The 14,345-nt window shown below is 46.9% G+C and overlaps 1 protein-coding gene across 5 annotated transcripts in view; it reads left to right on the top strand.

Annotated features, from left to right (window-relative positions):
• The window catches only part of furina (furin (paired basic amino acid cleaving enzyme) a), a 65,629-nt gene that overhangs the window by 39,331 nt on the left and 11,953 nt on the right, over positions 1-14,345 (top strand). For all 5 annotated transcript variants that reach the window (XM_077024860.1, XM_077024862.1, XM_077024858.1 and 2 more), the window contains exons 5-10: positions 9-137; positions 226-302; positions 6,769-6,857; positions 10,002-10,174; positions 12,615-12,827; positions 14,161-14,261. In XM_077024860.1, the coding sequence (XP_076880975.1) occupies positions 9-137; positions 226-302; positions 6,769-6,857; positions 10,002-10,174; positions 12,615-12,827; positions 14,161-14,261 (782 nt within the window). The remainder of the gene's footprint in view (positions 1-8; positions 138-225; positions 303-6,768; positions 6,858-10,001; positions 10,175-12,614; positions 12,828-14,160; positions 14,262-14,345) is intronic.

Below are 14,345 nucleotides of genomic sequence, written 5' to 3'. Positions count from 1 at the left end.
TTTTTCAGGACAATAAAAACCATCGAGACCTCAACGTGAAGGAGGTATGGAGTCAGGGTGTTACTGGACAGGGTGTAGTGGTGTCCATATTGGATGATGGGATAGAGAAGAACCATCCGGATCTTGAGCGCAACTACGTGAGTTTGAAAGGAAACTCCATACCTTTAAAATTTAGTTTAAAATATCCAACTGGTGTTTTCCATTGATTAACTGTCTGACTTCCAGGATCCGGACGCCAGCTACGATGTGAATGACGGGGACCCTGACCCACAGCCTAGATATACCCAGCTCAATGATAACAGGTGAATTCCCAGCCTGTTTCCAATACAAGCACACACATAATTAATAGTTTATGTTTGAGAACGTGAGAAACTCTTAGGATTTTTTTCCCCCCCATCTCTACCGTGGTTTTGTTGAGTAGGCGAAAATGACAGCATATACGTTGGGCATAAAATGCTTCAGCTACTTTGCCCTAGAGCAGACTGGTCTGGCATCTTCTTCAAGCACATCGTGATGTATGCTTGAGTTATTTTCAAATTACAATGCCGAGAGCTCTGCTAACACTGTTGTGCACTTCCCCAGTTGGTACATTTAATTAGAATAACCCTTTGTGCTGAGAAGTGAGGTGCCTTTTAATTTTTAACCAATTGCAGACGGTAAATATAAATCCAATCCATGCATTGAATGTGGGCTGGGATGGAGACCGCCCAGAAACACTCCCTGAGATGCCTCCATGTCGGCTTGCTTTACTTTTTTTTTGGACCTGAGATTATTTTGTCTAGGATTGACTGCTTGTAGTTTTGCTCCCCCACAAGCTCTATCATCAAGGGCGTTTTCTCTGGCCCATTCAACGTCGGGGAAATTGACTGGGATTAAAGTAAATTTGCCTAGAAAGCAGTTTTGGTGCAATAAGCTCATTGTGCTAAAAGCTGTTTACCAGCAGAGCTTTCCCTCCCATCAGTCACCCTGCTTAGACCCAAGTTATTTAATTAAGTCTCTCGGCAACAAGATGTGGCGGGAAAACTAAACAAAAAAGTCCTTATGGACGATGATTTATTTATTTATTTTTTTAGTGTTCGTGCTGAACCACAAGTCTACCATGATTTAAGTCTTTTAGATGTGAATTTCCTTAATCTATCTGTTCTTTGGACAACTAAGCCAGAGTGTTTTTTATCTTGAGGCAAACCATGATTAGTGATGACAGCCAGAAAAGCTTATGGTTGCAAACGGGCTGAAATCAATGGCTGAGTGGCAAGTCTTTGTTGTTTGGAGCAGCGCTGCGTCCGAGCTTGGAGCCAGCAGCGCGAGGACTCTTAGCAGGCCATCATTAGCTTGACATAAAATGGTCTGCTTTGGGAACGAAGCCTCGTTTGGTAGATACAAACCTGAAGGTACAGATATCCAGACCTAGACTAGGCCCAAGTCTGGACTGAAAATAATTTCTAATGGTGAGTCGCCATTGGCATTGCTATTTATTCCCACACTGAGCTTAGTGTGTGTCCGGGACGGTGTACTTGAGAACCAGGTTCCTCAAATTTCTTGACAACCGAGGATTTTTAAGCACTTGCTAAAAAAGACATCTGAGTATCTTCAAACGCCAGACTTGATAAACCATGATGAGAGAGAAATTTTAGTTTCTAAAATGAGAATCCGCCTATTCCAGTTTCCTGGATCAGTAAGGCGTCGGGAATAAGAAGGTTAATTGGTAGTAACTTTGTTGGTCCCTTACGCTGCCGTTAGCTGCCTTCGCCTGTTCTCAGTCGGGCCCCCAGAGTCAGACTGGGAGGCGTTTGAGTATCTATCCCTCCGAGAAAGCACATCTCTGTTCACTCCCATAAAGCCCTCTTTATCCTCTGTATCCTAGCCAGTGTAGAAGTGTGCAGTTTTGGGCTGATCTAGGAGCGTTTCTCGCCTCTGAAAACGTAAAACTTGAAGCGCCATACATGAAGCCACAAAACCTGAGATCAGCAGCCGAGGGCGTCTTTCTACAAACGCCCCCATTTCACCTCTGGAAGGTGTTTGCCTGTGCCCGCATGTTTACTTAAGGTAATATCTTATATTTGCCTCCAAGCCTCTTCGTTGCCCCCTTGCTCACCAGTCTTGATTTTCGGAGAAACCGTGAACGTGGCATTTATGTACTACCAGTCTTCTTGCAGAAGGAGTCGATTATTTATTTATCGCTATAATAATTAGAAATCTTTGCTGCATAAATGTGGGTCCAGTTAGTCAGCCTAGTTCTTATCAAGAAGTGTAGCTCGGATGAGGTTTGTGGCATTTAAGTGGAATAATAGCATCCCAATGTCAATTTGTTTCTGAAACATCTCTTTCCTCACAATTGAATTCTCCCAGGTCTTCCCTTACTAGAGAAATCAAAACAAAGAAAGGAAAACAAAAAGATTTAATTCCTTGGTATGCCGTGAGCCCGTTGGAGCCTTTCTGTGATTCTGCTCCATATGGTTAAATGTTTGTGATGAGTCATCTGTGTCTGTGCCTAGGCAACGCTACACGCACACAGTCAAAAGAAAAGCCCTGTTAGCTGTCACCCAAGTTACTCAGAGTATGAATGTGCATTCTGGGGATTCTGGCAGCTTTGGATAGCAGTACAGATCCCAGTCTGTTAACTGCAAGTCTGCCTCTGCATTAATTTGTATAACTGTCTGCCATAGAGGTTACTGCTGCCAAGCGTAGTTTTGATGAATTTTCAGAATTTACATTTTTGCCTGTCAAAAAAGAATTTAGGCAAGAATGGGTTTTATTGTTCATTCTTGCCTACTTTAGTTGTACTGAACTAGCATTTTATGTCTAACTTTTCATTGTGAGATCCTGTCATTGAGTGCCGGTGTTGACACTCCTGCTTTGAAGTTCCTCCTCCAGTATGAGATAATGAATCCGGTAGCAAAGGAGCATTTTCTCTTCTTCACCAAAACTCCACTTAAGGAAAAGCTGCTTTGGGTCTGATTTCACTGGGCTTTGATAAGGCTGCTGAAAAAGCACGTTATCCTATTGTACCATATGGCTGTAAAGAAAGCCCTGGCCCAAATGCAGTGCATAGAACTTTAAACCAAATGCCGGGTAATTCCTGTGTAATCCACCACGTTTGACAGACCTGTCCCCACCGTTGTCGGAGCACGTCCCCCACCAGGATTTAATGAACGTTGATCATGCTCCTGTCCTTGGGCCCTCCTCGTGTTCTTGTGGTCTCTCGGTCTACTTTTGTGGTCAGTTGAATCGCTCAACTCTCCTCACCCAGCTGAAAGATCTAGATTGGAAGGGGGTGTTGAGACCAGGTTTTTCGAGGACCTTCTCCACACGAACGCCAGCACGCTGGGTGGGGGTGGGGGCAGAGAGAGGTGGTCATTATTCAGTCTGCCGCGGGCAGCTCATTATACCTTGCTGCCCCGGCTGTGGTTTGGATGGGAACAAATGGAGCTGCACCTACCACAGTCTGTCCTGCCAGGTGCTCTGCGGCTCAGTCAGATTTGATTTATTTGTTTGTGTTTGCTTTATTAAATAGAGCAGTTAATGACCGAATCAAATCTGTTTGTACAAACAGAAGTGACATGACCAAAACTGTTCTGTTCTTTGATATGAGCAAACCTAATAGTTTTGCATTGGCTCTTAGTCTGTCAGCATCGGCTCCAACCACTGCAGGGCGTTCCTGTGCCTCAGTTACTTGGCCCTTTTACACGTTAGCTGTTCCAGAGCAAGCTTTGTCTCGTGTATGAGAGCAGCGCATTAAGTGAGACATCTCTTGCCAATTTGGAAATGAGATTCCTGTCTGCTGAGCCTGCGCGGTTTTAGCGTGACTCGATCAATCGCCGTGTTGTGGACGTGTCGAAAATGGCAAACCATCATCTCATCCTGTGACGAACTGAAACTGTGCCATTGTCACTGGCGTCCGGTTGTGGCTGGACAGGCGGGAGGGTGTGCGGGGCGAGGGTGCGCAGCGCGAGGGCGTACGTCTAGTGTTGCGTTACCGCTTTGCGTCCTGTGAGGGTTCCACAGTGAGCCTGGGGATTAGACTTGTGCTCTTTAAAATGGGCGGTTGGGCGAGCAGATGGTCACGGGTACCCCCCACCCCAAAGTGAAGCGGAAAGGCTGTAATGTTCCCTAGTGTTATTAGTACCGCATGATTGGCTGGTTAGGTTATCAGATAGAGCCCACGACCGCCTTTGAACCCACTCGTCTCCTTCCCTGCCCTTTTGACGCACAAATAGAGGGGACTGTTGCACGCGTAGCTCTCCGAGAATGGAAAATTGCCTGACTGTATTTCTGCATGTGCGATAATGAAAATTGTCTACCCAACTGACATTTGTGCCCCTGCAATTATGTGCCACTTCTGTGACAGCAACAAAATGACCCTGGAATTGTAAGGCATGCAGGTCTTATTTGAAGCATTTCAAATCCCATTTTTGCTGCCCCCCCCAGTAGTAAATAGTAAGGCTCTCTGGACCCCCCCAGCTCTGACCGTATATGCAGAGTTTCTATAATGCTGTTTGCAGTTATTCACATTGCCAGAGTTACAGTATGTGACCATGTTACAGCGGTGCAGTAGTTGATGGCCGTCTGTACCTACATTTGTGTGAAGACTAAACCGATTTGAAATGTGTACAAAATGCTCTATTCAAGCACTGTAGAGGCATCCATTATATCTGAGGTTTAGTAGACAGTAGTAGTCACAGTCAAATATGTCCCTGTTCATATTGTATACTTACTGTGACAATAGAGGTCATTCTTAACCGATAGCATGTTCAAACCGCACTAAAAACTACATATAGCAAAAAGGGCTGCTTTCTGGCAATTGTGAACCATTCATCACCTAAAGGCATGTGCTCAGTGATCTCATACTGGAGCGGTTCAGGGATTACAATTACTAAGAATGTAGATGTGAGAAAACTGACATGGAATGAAGTCTAGGCAGATATGGACCGAAGATGGACCTCTGTTAGGTTACGTAGAGAACGGCCCCTGGCAGAAGCTTCCAGTGCCGTATCTCTGTAAGATATCACTGGGCCACACGGCTCTCATGTTCACACGTTCCCAGGCGAGGATCTTGCAGACTGCAGCATAGGGGTATGCTGGCTGACTCACCGTGAAGGGTTGCATTAAACTCGACCCAAACCAAAATAACGTGTGTGTGTGTGTGTGTGTGTGTGTGTGTGTGTGTGTGTGTGTGTGTGTGTGTGTGTGTGTGTGTGAGTGAGTGAGTGAGAAATATTATAAAATAATACACTGTACCCTGCCTCTGCAGTATCTTTCATATACTGCCCAACCCACCCCAAGAAATTCCATTAGTCTTGCATGCTCTCACATGCAAACATCTCATACAATATCCTTCTGCCTGTTGGGGGTTTTTCTAAAGCATTAACTGCTGTCTGATTTAAGGCTTGTCCCATGACTCTGCTGAACGGAGGTCATGCAGAAGCAAATAAGTGTCTGCTGTTCACCTCTGACCTTTCCCGCCTGCTCAGAGCTGGTGAGTCCACGGCTCTTCAACCCGTCTTGTGCTGTGGTTTTCAGACGAGCTTCATTCCATCACACCCTCAGATCTGGCAGAAGGTTCTGAACAACAAATTGTGGATTTTTTTTTCTCCAGTTCTGGAAAATCTGATGGAGATCTTGAACTGGAGCCCGCACGAAGCTTTTGTGCTTGTTGCTGACTTACTACAATCCTGGCTGCTCTGGAATAGCTCGTAGCATTTGACCCCACCTCAGGTGGTAAAGGCTTTCTTCCCTGTCAGTGCACAGAAAACTGGGTGCTGGTTTTGCTATTGCTCTGTATTTTATATATTGTGTTGCCCAGTTTGAGTGTTTAGTACTCTAAAATGGTTTTTGAGTGTCCTGTATTTTAGTTGTACAATTTTATTAGCTTCATACATTAGCTTCTAGGTGCACCCACCTCACCCAGCTTGATCTGTTTTTCTTGTACGAGCTGGCATGTTGTCCCAGCATTGTGCAAACTCCAGTGGTGCAGTAGTCGGGACTTTGGCAGATTTGTTTACCCATACAAGTTATTCTGGGTGACCCTAAGTTGAAACGAGGCCTCAATTCTCCAACAAATGGCTGATGGATTTTCTAAGCTGGCCACTCATCATTAGTAAAGCTTGAACAGAACCTTGCATGGGTCCTCTCTCTCTCTCTCTCTCTCGCTCTCCTCTCTCTCCATCTCTCTCTCTCTCTCTCTCTCTCTCTCTCTCTCTCTCTCTCTCATCTCCTCTCTCTCGCTCTCTCTCTCTCTCTCTCTCTCTCATCTCGCCTCTCTCTCTCTCTCCTCTCTCTCTCTCTCTCTCTCTCTCTCTCTGTCTCTCTCTCTCTCTCTGTCTCTGTCTCTCTGTCTCTGTCTCTGTCTCTCTCTCTGTCTCTCTCTCTCTCTCTCCTTTTTTGATGCTAACAGGTCACCTCACTTTCCCAAGTCCTCTGAGGCTGAATGCTGTGGAAACAGGTTCACAAACTCAAGGTCGTCCTTGCTGTAGAGGAACGTTTCCATCTTTCTGGGCAGGAATTGCTTACTCTACTTTTTGCTTTTTGGGTTAAATGCACAAGCGAGCTGCATACCTTTTATTTCCATTGTGCCAGTGCTCACCAGTATGAACTGCTCTGGGACATCATTAAAATAGCCGAACCCACCTGTTGCTTCAAGGGCATCAGGAAAGGCCTGTGGTATTATATAGACAGGATTACTTCTAAGTGGGCCTGCAAAGTGTATGGAAAGGTGTCAATAAGATGGAAAGAGCTCAGTAACGGTTTCTGTCACCCTGTCTCTCTCAGGCACGGGACGCGCTGTGCCGGAGAGGTAGCAGCCGTTGCCAACAATGACATCTGCGGTGTCGGGGTGGCCTACAATGCCAAAATCGGAGGTGAGTCAGCATATTTCAACTTTGCTCAATTCAGCATGGCACACTCTGCTCAAATACCCACTTTACACTTTCTTCACGTGAGTCAAGGTGTTAATTATACCCCTGTGGCTTATTATCTTCTATATGATAATCAGAAGGGTAATGAATGAGGGCCTTGACCGGGGCACTTCTGATTTTCCTGTGGACAGTTAGTTCTGGCTATTAGCAGCTATCGGTCCAGTACCAGATGTTCGGCATTATTGCCAGTCCCTCTGTCAAAGATTCAGGCCAAGGCAAGCCTGGTGCACTTTTAGCCCATTTAGTGCACATTATCACATTTCTACTGACTTTCCTGGCTTTGGACTCTGGGACCCAGTTGGATCCTTTGATGGTCGGATGCTGCATGGGTGTCACCTAATCTCTGTGCATTATCCGAGGAACTGCCGGACAAGAAAGAAGCCGGTTAAACATTACACACTGGGTATCAATTCTCAGCTTAGCAACGTGATCCTCAGTCAGGTGTTGACTTAACTGTACCTGTCTGGGTGTGGCAGAGCATGATGAATAGGACACAGGAACTGCTGACATTTGTTATTCGCTTGGTAGTGCAGGTTTGTATTTCATATAGAATATAGAGTGCAGTGTAATGAGGTCACTCAGGCCACACCCTCAGAGTAGCTCACATTTGCTATTACCCTCCTTGCAGTTTTGAAAATTAGAAATTCATGGGCAACTTTACTTGTCAGTATCATCTATAACATGTGTAATGGTCCATGTGTGTGTGCATGAGTTGATTTTCATTTGCTCAACGTCCTTTCATTTGTTGTCAACACGACAATCCAGAAACAATTGAACACAACCTGTTTCAATGTTCATGTTGACAGAAAATTTGCTTGTTTGTCCTGCTCTAACTCTGCTACCCAGCGGAGAATATCTGAGACCAGTTGAGATGGGAGATGGGAGGCACAGCAGAACTCGCATGAAGCTTTCATGTACTTTAAATGAAGGAGCATTTCAGACTGGCTTTTAAATTCATTCTGTCCAGGCAAGCTACTCTCAGTCTCTGGAAAATGCTCCTTCCCCCTTTTCTACCCTTTAACATCCATTTCTGATGCCCCAGTTGAGACTTTTGGCAATCATTTTCTTTTCGTAGACCATCAGGGAATATTCCGGCCATCATCCTCTTGAAGCTGTTTTTAGTTCGTGGAACAATTTTTTTTTTTCTTTTTTTAAAATCTTGTACATGTGTCCATGTTCCCTGTTCCATACGCTCCATACTCTTTGAGACTCTATGGGAACCATCCAGCTCCCTCTCCAATTCTGGCCTTGACCTCGTTTCCATGTAATGGAGACTCCGCTTCAATCAGCTTTTAATGAGAAGTGGCGGACGTTATGCAGCTTGCCCTCTCTGTGCGTTCACCTTGCGTCCGCAGGGGGAAGCCTTATTTTATAAACTCCAGAGGCCGCAGAAGTAAAGGGGCTGGCCTGAGGAAGAACCGGAGGACTGCTTTGGAGAGCTGACCCACACCAACGGCTCTGCCTTCTGTTAACGGATATCTTTAGAAGGTGGAGAAAGGACCATGGTCTAGATTAGACACTGTGTAGGGAGTCTAACTCCACTGCTCATTAGTCCTTCTGCATTAATCTGGAAGGGCTTTGAGTAAGGGGAACGTCCACCGTCGGAACTGGCTTGCTAAAAGATCTGACGGTTGGCAAAATCTTCCTCCGTAGTTTTCTCATGAGGGAGAATTTAAGTGTTGGTATTGTGTGTGTAATGTTCTGCCCTCCTCCTCCAGTCTTTTGTTTCATGCATATCCTGATAAGGAGCCATAATCAGCTTCCCAAGTGTCCTTGTGGGATTTGAAGAGGTTTAAAATTCACACCCGAGGCTGAGAACGTCTCTCCCTGTATCTGTCCTCCCCGCTGCAGCTGCCTGTTGCTACGCAGCAACTCGAGACTGCTCTAGTTCGGGGATTTCTTTTGGAAAACTTGAAAGCAGTCGACTATTTATTGTAACTCGTATGAGGGCATCACGGGTAACCTCAGCCAGACAGAGCGGTGATATTGGGAAGATGTCTTGCATTGATTTCCCAGGTTGTCCGTGCTTTACCTTGGTTGTCAAGGGGGTTATATATAGTTTCTGCCCATGACAACTTGCCAGATTTGATCCTGAATCAATGGCAGTAACTAAACCCTGGTTGGCATTTTTGGACCGGCAGGCTTTGCCACCACCTAGGCCTCCCGCAGGTATTGAGGTTCTCCCTGTACAAAGATGTGGAATCTGATAAGATGGACTTCCATTATTTGGCCTTTATAAAAGAGTGCCTGACACTGCAGAAGAAGGCGGTCGTCTGTCAACTCTAAAGAGGATTGGGTGAGAATCTTTTCACTCTTACTCTTTTCTTTCTCAGCTTAAAGATGTACTTTATATTCTGTCCAGTCTCTACTGATATGCTGTTGTGCTATGCCATAGTTGCTTTATGCCCTTGGAGTTGATATCAAGTCTTGCTGGGACCTTGTTGCTTCTAACACCGACTACTGGGACACTACGTTCTGCTGGTTTTATGTGCCATCTTGCTTTTCCCCAAGGATTGTACATGGTGTAAATGCAACATCATATCCATAAATGTTTATGGCCAAGACTTGTATTCCTAAACTTGCTCGGTAGTGGACAGGATGTTGTATATTTGTTTTTGCGACTTAAAATGCCATAAAGAATGCAGGAATCAGATTCTCCACTTTTACGTCCTCTTGTGCCTCAGGTAATAAGAATACGTTATCATCAGGATCTGTCCTGGCCATGTAACTACATTTTTAAAAGAGATGCAACAGTAGATCATAACACTCACTCACTCATGTCTTTCTGCCAAGTGTGACTTACAGGTTGTAATTTGGGAAAAAGACTGGCTGCTTTCTTATATATATTATATATGTCTAATATATATAACACATACCGCTGCTTGTTTACAGCGCACTGTTGCGTCTAGACAGATGCTCACTTTCAATACAAGGTCCACACACACACACACACACACACACACACACACACACAAATCACATCTTAATGCTGTGGTGTGATGTAAAGTGGAGATCTACCGTAAGCTCCTTAACTTCATACCCAGAGGAGGGTGCGTGTTACTCCATACTAAGCGAGTCTTCCGGCAGGTGTGCGCATGCTGGACGGAGAGGTGACGGATGTGGTGGAGGCCCAGTCTCTGAGTCTCAACCCTCAGCACATCGACATCTACAGCGCCAGTTGGGGACCTGAGGACGATGGCAAGACGGTGGACGGTCCCGCCAAGCTGGCCAAGGAGGCGTTTCTTCGAGGGGTAACTGAGGTAGGCTGGTAGTGAGCGTGGGGGTTTACTATAAATACGAATTTGAAGTGTTAAATGACACAGCTGTGATCATCTTCTTTAGGCAGTGTTAAATGTTTGGTCTTTTTTTTTATGCACTGTTTGCATTTGCAGATAGGCTAGTGGTGCCAAAGTTTTAATTGTCCAAAACTACTGTAAATTGTGTCCATCGGCAAGTCAAAGTTGGTTCTGGAGTGCGTCTCTGCGCCTCTAAACCTCTCACAACATTTTTCAAGGGCGGAAACTTGTCGTCCGAAATGCTGAGATGTGATGTGGTTTTTTTTTTCCCCCCTTTGAAGTCGGTGAGGGGAGCTCGGTTCGCTTCCCAGCACGCTCCGCTGCTGAGCGCCTCGACTCATATTAGCAGTTAGCAGTCAGAGTGACATTCGTTTAATTTAAATGTCACATTAAAGGGTAATTTTCGGCGAGAAATCTTTATGCAGATTCCCCAGAGCACTTGTGATGTAGACGTTCTTGATGCCTAATTGCTTCGTGGGCTACGTGCTAAACTGCCATAACATGAGAAGCAGAGGAATGCTGTTCATTACAGCCCCTCTACTCTCTCCCTTATGCTGCGTTCTCCCTCCCCCCTACCTGCCTCAGCCCCCCCCACATACCCCACCTCCCCCAAACACTGCTGGATCAGCGAGGCTGGCATATGGCCAGCAGGCACACAATGGACCGGCTCTGAGCCCGGGCTCTCACCGCTCCACTACGCTGTGCATGTTGGAACTTCCATAGCAAAACAACGGTTACATGTTAACTAATGATTACAGCGGTGAATAGAAAAGACCTTAATTTTACTTTAATTATAGCCGCACCGTAGATATCTTTTGTTTAGCGATGAGCTTTGTGTTTGCACAGTGTAGAGGCTAATCTGTCTGAAGGGTTATGACACGTTTTGTCTGGTGAAGAGGCCTTGACGTTGAACAATGGGGAAACTCATAAGGCTTGTGGGATCCCGATGATGCAATGTCCATGTGTACATATCAAGCACACTGAGTCGTCACCACACCCTTAATGTTAAATCAAGGCTCAAACGTGTGAAAGCACGACCTTTAGTGGCAGAAGGAGAGCCAAACACGCACATAAACTTTAATTTTGAGACAAACCTTGTTGAATCTAAATAATAATCTGCAACTACGTCGTGTGAATTTGATGAGCAGATAAAGAACGTTTTATGAAGTGCTGGGAATGCTGAGTGCTGTCCAATTTGCGCTACAATGACGCAGTTATGTAATTGTGCGTTACGCATCCCTGTCCTGATTCTGACTCGTGGGTGTGGCGTAAATTACCTCACAGGTATAATATGCAGTTGTCACATTCTTGAAGGAAAATTCAAATCTTGTAATTACATGAATGCTGCTGGTACTCACAGCTCATTTCCTTGTTGAGATCCAGAGTTCCACTGTTCACCATTGATTGGCCAACACCACTGTTCCACTGCTCACAATTGGTCGGCCTGGAGTATTGTCTGTGCACGTTTGCCACACCGGCCAGGTCACGGCTGGTATCCGGATTCATTTCGGGCCATGAGATCTGTGTGGTGTAACAAAGCCCAATGCAAACGGACAGGGTGCCTGTGCAAAGACACACAGGAATGGGCACCATCCAGCAGGTGTGTAAATCTAACCAAAATGTCACGCAGCCATCACGGAGAGACGCTCACGCAGCTGCCCGCTGAGCTTGGAGATCATTCCTAATAGTGTCCTCCTGCCCCATGCCCAGCCCCCAGTTGTCTGTGCAGCAGGGCGGTGTGCAAACAAAGCCCCGTCGAATCTAAAAAGTGAGCAGCATCTGAACTGAATTGGTGGCGCTGCTGGCCCGTCCAGTGACACCGGGCCGAAACGAACGCCCTGTGGGTTAGCGCGGTCCGCCCCTTTTAATGTGCCGCACGCACCCGACCCTCCTTAGCGCGTCGGGTGGGCTGTGCTTTTGTGGGTTGAAAACCCAGTGGAGTTAAAACCATGTTGGACACGAAGGCAGTAATGTGTCCTGGGGATATTGGTATTTAGCCACAGTCCATCTTTTGGTCCATCTTTTTGGGGGGGTTTTTTTGTTTGTTTTATGATGATGTATTAGTCCATCGTGCCTTTCCAATGGCGTCTGTCGCTGGGAGCTAAAGCCATTTGGAGAAGAGCAGCTGCCCTGAAACTGGTCAGTGCTCGCCAAAGCACTGTTTTCGAGTTCCCCTTCAAGTTTAAGTCCCCCTCCGTTCAACAATGTTAAGATGCTCAGAACCAGATGTCTGTGGTATGCTGCCAAGTCTCGGTGGTCTTTCAAAGGGGCTCCAAACAGGGGGTTTGCAGTAGAGATACAGAAAGAAGCTTGAAAGCCACTGGCACTAACCCTGTGTGTGTGTGTGTGTGTGTGTGTTTGTGTGTGCGTGTGTGTGCGCCTGGATTTCCGTTTTGTGGCGTAGGGTCGCGGCGGCCTGGGCTCCATCTTCGTCTGGGCGTCTGGTAACGGCGGGCGGGAGAAGGACAGCTGTAATTGTGACGGCTACACCAACAGCATCTACACCCTGTCCATAAGCAGCAGTACGCAGTACGGCAACGTGCCGTGGTACAGCGAGGCCTGCTCCTCCACCCTGGCCACCACCTACAGCAGCGGAGGCCTCAACGAAAAGCAGATCGTGAGTCTACCTCGCCGTGCTGAGCAGAGACGTAGGGGCCCCGTCTTCGGTACCGGCCGCGATGCGCTCCCTACAAACGACCAGCGTGGCTCCGAATTTATTCACTTTTCACGGTTCTGTTTCGTTTTTGAGGTGCGTGTCCTTTCCGATCTGCTGGTAGAAACATCACGGGATTGCAAACGCTAACACGTGCACCTCGGCCCGAGGTTAGAGAGGCCGTTGCTTCCAGGCTCTGACTGAAGAGGGTGGAGAGAGGGGGAGCGTATGGTATTTGAACATGTAGTCCCGCGGGGGTTGCTGAGGGTGGACCGCAACACACCGAGAGACGGCAATGAGGAAAGCATGTGGTGTGTGTGGCCGCAGTCGGAGGGGAGCAGATGCTCTCGCCCTCGAGGTCTGTATTGTGTTTCACGACGCCGCTGCCAAAGCGCTTTCCCAGAAACCCCCAGGCCTCTGCTGCCGGGCGGCCGGCTCTTTCTACGCGCCTTCGGACCCGGGTCGCGGCAGGCGGTTATCTCGTACCGTTACCGTCCAGTTTCGGTCGTAGGACTTTTACCACACCAGGAATGAGCACCCAAATGTTTTCCCATAATCCTTAACGGCTCAGGAAGCTAAGGTGGATTTTTATTTATTTATTTTTCTCCCCACTTGGATTTCAGAAATTCATCACTCTCATTTCAGTGTTGTTTTTTTTTTTTTCCCTGTCGCCATCGGCTGCCGTTTCCTAAGCAGCGAGGGCTGTGACAGCCAATCACACCCCAGCCCCCCATTTCCAATGAGAGGAGCGAGTGCTTCCGGCCGTCCTCGCCTCCCAGCTGTCACTCAGCTGCCCGATCATTTTTAGCACTTAAACTCAACGCAGGCAGCTTGGTCTCACTCTGCGCACATCCCGGGACGTCTCTCTGCTCTGTCATGTGCAACACTGTCGGTCGGTCACCCTCCCTCTCATTCTCTCCCTCCCTCTCATTTCTCTCCCTCCGTCCCTCTCTGTATTTTTTTTTTGCCATCTCTGTCTTTTTTAGTTCTGTCCCTCTTTGCTCTTTTCTTCCTGTCATTTTGCCTTAGGGGCTAATTATGCTAGCCCTTTAGCACCTAGTGTTTATATAAAGAAAAAAAAGGGGGGGGGGGGGGATAAACTACAGACATCTGGCTCAACTTTACTCTTTCACGAGCTGTGGTCCATTCCGTGAAATTTCAGTTTCTAAGGCAGCTTCTCCTCAGGCTCCTGCTTCATCCTGCTTCACCTCTTCAGACCCCGAGCAAGCTCCCAGTCAGTTGTTAAAAGTGTGCGTGGTTTAGTAAAGCCACTCCCTAACTGTTGTGCTGTCCACAGATCACTACGGATCTCAGGCAGAAGTGCACGGACTCCCACACGGGCACTTCAGCTTCTGCTCCTCTGGCTGCTGGCATAATAGCCCTCGCCTTGGAGGCCAAGTGAGTGCAAACTGTGCCTGAACTTCATGTATATGATGCTTTTTCCATGCTTTGATTTATACACTAAAAGCCAAAAGTCTAAGA

The sequence above is a fragment of the Brachyhypopomus gauderio genome, chromosome 12, assembly GCF_052324685.1.
Source record: "Brachyhypopomus gauderio isolate BG-103 chromosome 12, BGAUD_0.2, whole genome shotgun sequence".
Classification (NCBI taxonomy): Eukaryota; Metazoa; Chordata; class Actinopteri; order Gymnotiformes; family Hypopomidae; genus Brachyhypopomus; species Brachyhypopomus gauderio.
This window is presented reverse-complemented; position numbering and strand designations above follow the sequence as displayed.